This window comes from Gastrolobium bilobum, unplaced genomic scaffold (genome assembly GCF_033153095.1).
Source record: "Gastrolobium bilobum isolate Gb01-03AN ecotype WA unplaced genomic scaffold, APGP_CSIRO_Gbil_v1 utg2798, whole genome shotgun sequence".
Lineage (NCBI taxonomy): Eukaryota > Viridiplantae > Streptophyta > Magnoliopsida > Fabales > Fabaceae > Gastrolobium > Gastrolobium bilobum.
The window spans coordinates 450,643-458,094 of NW_026898492.1; the positions used below are offsets into that span (position 1 = coordinate 450,643).

Below are 7,452 nucleotides of genomic sequence, written 5' to 3' on the forward strand. Positions count from 1 at the left end.
TTAGTTGAAATTTTGGTCCCTCACAAATTCAAAAAAAGACCCATATTAGTCCCTAAAAGGACTAAAATGGGTCCATTTTGAATTTCTTAGGGACCATGATGGCCTTTTTATTTGCTAGGGACTAAAACGGGTGTCGTGAAATTTGCTGACCAAAAAGGGTATTTACTGTTAAAATTTTTAGCCGAGAATCTCTTAGTTGTTAGTAATTGATTAAAGTGTCATGCGTACGGTTAAGTAGTTCTTTGGACACTGCAGTTAGCTTGTATAATCAATTAGTGCTGATATATAAGCAGCGCATGCTCCTATGGTAGGGAGGGACTCATGAAATAATAATTTTCACGTGTTTTTCCTCTCCCCTTTCTGCCATCCTCGTGAATATACGAACTCTGTTGCTAACATATATTCAATTTAAAATAGTCAAATTAAACCAACAAATTAAACAAGAGTCATTTACAACCACACAACATAAGTGCCTAAACCTTCAATTGGTTTCTTGCACAAGGTGTCTTGAGGTTTACTTTAAACCCTTGCAAGAGCTTTGACAGTCAATCACAATAAATGGGAAACCTCAATGCCAGAGAGCTAGTATAGGATTACATTTCAATACAAAGTTGCAAACTTAGTAGGTGATAATGTCTGCTAGAACATGCAAAAATAAATGATAAATATTAGACATAAATATAAGAACTCATGCGTCATGCCATCATACATTGAGCTTATTCATCTCCCTATTGATTGCATGGGCCCTCATTAAGCTCCCAATGGTTTTAATAGCCAACTTGATATCCTCCATAGGATTTCCAGGTACAATTTTTTTGTACAAATAGCCATCAAATGCCATCTTCTGCACATACACATCTCCACACATCTCCACAAACGCTTCCCTAGCAGGATTGGACCTATAAAACACCTTTTGAAACACATCCAACACTTTAAAAGTTGGCCAATAAATCTTGTCCCATTTCTCCAAGTACTTCTTTAAATCCCCTTCTTCCACCATCCTCTTACCATTCTCTGACCCTTCAACTATTGCCTCTGCACAGATCCTCCCACTCTTTGCAGCAAAATAGATGCCTTCGCCTGAGCATTTTGTAACATACCCTGCAGCATCACCAACTAGTGCTACTCTACCCATCATTCTTCGTGGTCGAGGATGTTCTGGGATAGGGTGTGCCTCCACTCGAATAGTTTTCGCTCCCAAGATCTTGTCCTTTGCTCTGTTCCTTGTTGCTAGTTGATACTTCTTGATGTCTCCCTTGTGTGTAAAAGTGCCAGTGCCAACAGCTACATGGTCACACTTTGGAAACACCCACCCATAGAAATCTGGAGAAACATCTTCACCCATATACACCTCAGCAAGGTTCTCGTAATACACCATTTTATCATCCGGTATTTTTATCCTCTCCTGGAAAACCATAGCACCACCAAAATATAACATTCAAGTGTAACCTTTTAGGGCATGTTTGATACATAGTATAAGATAAGACATGATAGTATAAGACGTGATAGTATATAAGTTCATGGAAACTAGTTCTAAACAAAGCATCTTATCTTAATTGCAATACAAAGAAGAACATATTCGACACAGAGCAGCAAAATCTGAAAGCAGTATAAAAAAATTTACCTCACATATTCACACTCCCGTAGTCTCAATTACACACTACGCTTAGGGGCTGACATAACTTGAACCCAAAAGGAAAACAGAAAACTTCAAACCTTTGTGTCAAGGTAAAAAGTTACTAATTCGATTAAATTTCCAAATACCCATAACATATCTAGAACATATGATATAATATTTGATGGGATATATAATTGTATGATTTTAGTCAAAAAAAAAAATTTCTATATTTCATGATGAGGAAAACAGAAATCATAACAGAAGAAGGTGGAAGATTTTTTAATTTAGATATTAAATAAAAAATACTAATTTTAACTAAAATAACTGTGTTTTAAAACGACAAATATATTTTGCAATATTTGATATAATGAAAAAGAAAAAATATTCTCTTGTACATTCTAACATCGTTAAAATACTACATTAAAACCTACCCAAAAAAAAAATACTACATTAAAATATAATTTTAATATTAAATACATGATATAATATCTTATTATTGAGAGGACCGAGCCTTAAATTTGTAAGATTCCTTCTTTATTACTGGAAGTTACATTTTCTAGTTTAAGAAATAATTTATCCGAAATGAAATAGAGAAAAATATTAAAATATAAGGTGGAAAAAAAAGGTAATCCTTGAATTGTTTATCAACAGTTAAGAACATTTTACATGACCTGGTCGTCATGCACAATTTAATTTAATGGGAGAGCATCTATTATAATTGACCCTCACTCATGTATTCTGGTACATTTATCTTGTACCTCTACGGTGATAAAATGGCCCGTTTGTATGGGCTTCTCAAAAAAATGTTTTTTATACATTATTTATTTTAAAAGTGCTTTTTACAAAAAGTAGAATTATTTAGATTTTTTAAAAATTATTTGAATTTTGAAAAACATATTTGATTTTTGACTTTTTTTTTTTTTTAGAAGTTAAAATTTTTAGTTTTCAAAAAAGAAAGTTTTTGAATTTTTTTATAATTTCTGCTTTTTTAAAAAACATATATTTAATAGACTTTATTATAGAAGTACTTTATTTTTACCCAATGGGTGCAGCTCAGTTGGTAACTTGGCGCTGAGTTAGTGGGGTTGGATATGTGTTCGATTCCCGCTGAATGCATTCTTGGGGAGGGGGCTGAACCTTTAGTCATCACTGTTCCCCCGCACTCCAGATTAGTCCCATAGCCGGCTCAAAGAGTCGAAGCTCGTGGGGATACCGGAGGGAGCCAACTCGTCTCAAAGAGATAATTAGGGTTGGGTAACTCCAAAAAAAAGAAGTACTTTATTTTCTAAAAAAAAGTAGCATTTGGCTAAAAAAACCATCCAAATGGGCCCACAGTCGAGGAAACATGTGTACCGAAAAAATAAGGCTAAAACACATTTCTAGGATTTTTGGGTAAAAGAATTGTCCAGTTAAAGTTGATTGAATAAGTTTTTCCAAACTAATGCAGTTAAACATGTCATCAGTACTGAAGGGACTGATGTCACGTCAGCACCACATAGACAGTTCCATTACCATAAAATTTCAAAAGACCATAACTTTTGACTCGGTTATCCAAATTAGATAATTTTTTTAATTTCACACAACTTTTCGAAATCTACGCAATGACACCTCATTTGGCATATTTTATCTCCCACAAACATAATTTGAATTTACAAACAATAGTTCCACAATCACAAGAGCATTTAAACTCAGAAGCTCCTTAGTTTTTTCGAAACCAACACCATGAGTTGTAGCACATGGCATCGATCTCTTGGCCTAGTTTTGCCACGGTTATCCTCTGAGCCAACGATTTTTTTAGCAACAAGATAAGTACTTTAAGGCTTTCTGTAAGAAGAAACGTTGTTATCCATGGTTGCTTGTGCGCGTTAGTGGAGAGGAACCACTGTCAGTATTTGTTATTGTTGGATAGTTGAAAAGTAAGAAAAGGATTTAAATAGCATCATTCACATAGATAAAACATGTCAATCGATGGCATGTGCTGTAGCTCACGGTGTTGGTTCAGAAAGAACTCATGAGCTTATGGATTTAAACACTCTTGTGATTGTGGTACCATAGTTACAAATTCGAACTATGTTTGTGGAAGATAAAATACACCAAATGAGGTGTCATTGCGTAGATCTCGAAAAGTTATTTGAAATAAAAAAAATCATCTGATTTGGATACACGAGTCAAAAGTTATGGCCTTTCGAAATTTTACAGTAACGGGACTACTTACGTAGCCTGATGTGGCATCAGTCCCATCAAGATCATTGATGAGACTAGTTAGTACCACTACGTATTTGACTGCAGTAGTTTGGAAAAACTTATTCATTCAACTTTAAATGGACAATTCATTTACCCAAAAGTCTTAGAAAGTTGTTTTTGTCGAAAAAATAATTAGTAATGAAGACTCGTTCCATCTCTTGTTAAAGTTAAAATTATATATATATATATATATATATATATATATATATATATATATATACTTGAAGATATTCCAATCATTTAATTACTTCGTAATTAGTCCGATTTGGGAGGAATCCCGGGATTAAGGCTTTAAATCCCTTCCAAAGATGGTACTAAGGAGTATCGAATACATGTTTTCACCCCACCTACTCAGTTTTCTAGCGCCAACTGAGCTACCATCATTTGATTTTTAATATATTTTATTATTACTCACTGATGGGACGAATATTCGTTCCCATTTAAGCCCATTTTGATGGCAAAATACCATCTGTTCCCTCCACTGATGAGCAACTTTAGCACTAAAAGCACGTGTTTAATATCTTTTTGACAAAAACGCATTGGGGAACAGAAGGTGACGTGATCTTTTGGAAAATATATAAAAAGGGGGAACAGATTAAACATTAAAAACACCTACTTCACTCACTCAATCTCTCTGACCACTTTTTAGGAAACGTTGAAAAGAAGTTTCCATAAAGCATAAGCGGTGCAGCTATTTAGCAAGAAGAAACGTGCGCAACAGAGAATAAAGGGTTCTTATTGGCCAAAGATGAAAGCAAGGCATGGGGGTGGTCAGAAGGAAAGACAAATCGCAAACAGTCACTGTCCCATCCAGCCACTTTGCACCTTTCGAAGCACTGTTCACACCGCCTCTACACACGCAGACAAGAATACAAAACCAAGAGAAGTACAGACTTTGCCATCCACTCTTCTCCTATAAATAGGACGTCCCAGCACGAAGACATCCATCAATTCCTTAAGAATAGATCACCTAGGATCGAATTCCTTAAGAAGAGATAATTTAGTTTATTTTTGTAGTTTGTAGTTGTAGAGTTTTCACTTTAGTTAAGTGACAACACTTCTTCTTCTTTCTATATCACCAACTTGAGACTCCTCACGAGCACCAACCATCTTCTCCACTTTTTATTTTGTTGTAATCTGTTTATTTCCATTTAAATACAAGTGTTATTTCTCTCCTTTCTATTCGTTATCTCTGAACTGAATCTCGGGTCTATGAGATTTCAGTTTGGAATAATTATTTTTAATCTAGTAGCCATGGGCTAACTTATCTGTGGAATGGAAAAACTGCAAAGTTCTTAAAGAATTATTTTCAAAACTCTTGTATTACAACTTTCGTGTTTTTATGGTTAAGTGAGCTATCTTCACTGTGTATCTTTGGAAATCGAACACATACTGAGAAAGGATCTTTCATAAGGAAGGGATTCCAGACAGCTTAACCAGAGGGGGAAGGTAGTCTTGTGGAAACAAGGGTGCTGGTTGCCTTAGGAATAAGGGACCACCTCGTTCACTCAAAGGTCATGTACCCAGTACCTATTGGAGTCAAGGGAGCCATAGGAATATGGAAACTTGTGAGCCATCTAGTCTATGAGCTGAGGAATCAGAGTTGGCAGAGAAGAGACTGGAACAAAGACAAAAGTGTTGAGTCTTGAGTAGAGAAAATAATTGTTTATGAATGGAGCAGTGGATCCGTTCCTTCTGTTATTATTGTTTTATAATCATCCACACTGTGGTCTCTTAATTACTGTTATTACTTTTATTTTCTGTACTTTATTTAATCTTGTATCTATAAATCTCCCATGAATATTGTTGTTCCTTCCCTAAACAAGAAGGATAACATACATAACGAAGCGATGAACTGTTTGCTGTCAGATTGCATCTACTGACTTTGAGGAACGTTGTCAAGACAGTAGGGAACGTTTGACCAAATAGGTCAATTACTAACTTTTCTTTTCATTTTCATTGTTTGTAAAATAGTATAAGGTATTAATTATAGTTCTATCCTTGTGGGAACGATAATCTGGACATTAACACTCCATTTATTATTTGATACGTGCACTTGCGCACATGGGTTGAAGTTGAAGCTAAGAGAGCCAGTGTGTTTTCTCTTCTCTTAATAAACTGAAGAACGTTTTCATCGTAATATATTTTTACCCAACACTCACTTATTTAAGATTAATGTCACTTGAATTATCATTTTTCTGCTTTTTAGTAAGAGAGCAGTAGCTACTAATTTAGTGCTGAAAATATGTTCGTGGACCATGTTTGCCATTTATAATATCTTATTCCAATAAAATTTAGGAAAAAAGTGTACCTGAAATGCAATTGCATAGCCGTAGTCACCAGCATTGATACACTTAGCGACTCTGGAGTTAGCCCCATCAGCACCAATCACAGCATCAACTTCTAACGTGCGCTTCTCAGCGACCCCACCGGATTTCTCGTCAAATCCAGAGTAATGCAACACGTAGGGTGAGTTCTGATCTCTGGGAATATCCATTTTCAAGAACAACCCGTTAATGATGTTCGCCCCGTTTTGCTTTGCACGGTCCCTGAGATAAGCGTCTAGCACTTCACGCCTAACCATGCCAATGTACTCGTGGGGTTTAAGGGTTCTTCCAACTTCGACGGCAACGTTCGACGGCGATATCATCATCATTCTCGTCACCCTTCGGTCGATGATGTCAAGTGGAAGGTCGAACTCTCCGATCATGCAAAGTGGAATGGCTCCGCCGCATGGCTTGCAGTTGTCTAGCTTTCTTTCGATAAGGAATGTTTCAATGCCGCCTTTGGCTAGTGTTTCCGCGGCTGAGCCGCCGGCCGGACCGCCGCCGACGATGGCGACCCTGAGGTTTCGACCGGAGACCTTCGGGCTTGATTTTCCGGCGGTCACTTTGATGTGCCGGCGGTGGGTAATGGATTCCGTTTGGGTGGCGAAATGGGGTTTTTCCGGCGAGGACTGGAGGAGGCCGACGAAGGATTTAATCATTGTGATTTGTGACGAGCGAGTGGAAGCAAGGGAGTGTTTTTTTTTTATTGTTTATTTATTTATATATTTTACTTTGTATCAATGCGGTTTTGAACTTTTAGGATATATAGATTGAGTTGGAGATGGTGGTTAGACGTGGGACATGTTTGAATTTAATTCTCAAAAATAGTTTTTTAACTTTTAGAAGAAAAAAAAACTTATTTGGTAATGTTTATTGAGAACGGTTATATATATTTATAAATTAAATTATGTATAAACTCTTACAATTAAATTTTAATCATTAATTTTCGTCAATCTAACAATTAAAATTTATAATTATTTAATAAGTGTGACCCAATAAATTATAATCGTTAGATTAACGAAAATCAACAGTTAAAATTTAGTTGTAAGAATTTGTAAATAATTTAATTTATAAATATAACTCTCCTCATGTTTATTTTGTAAAAATAATTTTACAAATTGTAATTATTTTTTACTTTTTAGAATTAAATTTAGAGAATATATCTGAATTATTTTTGTTTTTTGTTTTTGATTTTTAACTTTCAAAACAAAACAAAAACAGAGAAAACATATATTTCATTCATTATTCTATAAAGTAATTTTT

General features: G+C 35.3%; 1 protein-coding gene across 1 annotated transcript; it reads right to left on the bottom strand.

Moving 5' to 3' along the window:
• Positions 1-703: 703 nt before the first annotated feature.
• LOC133316761 (geranylgeranyl diphosphate reductase, chloroplastic-like) lies at positions 704-6,848 on the bottom strand. Its single transcript, XM_061518538.1, has 2 exons — positions 6,174-6,848; positions 704-1,405 (listed from the first exon to the last, which is right to left on the bottom strand). Exons 1-2 carry the CDS (start codon positions 6,846-6,848, stop codon positions 704-706), a joined length of 1,377 nt encoding a protein of 458 aa, XP_061374522.1.
• Positions 6,849-7,452: the final 604 nt, after the last annotated feature.

Excerpts from the sequence above, each read along its gene's own strand:
- LOC133316761 (XM_061518538.1), bottom strand. The coding sequence starts at position 6,848 with ATGATTAAATCCTTCGTCGGCCTCCTCCAGTCCTCGCCGGAAAAACCC. Across the intron at positions 1,406-6,173 it reads GCTATGCAATTGCATTTCAG|GAGAGGATAAAAATACCGGA; the intron begins GTACACTTTTTT and ends ATGGTTTTCCAG.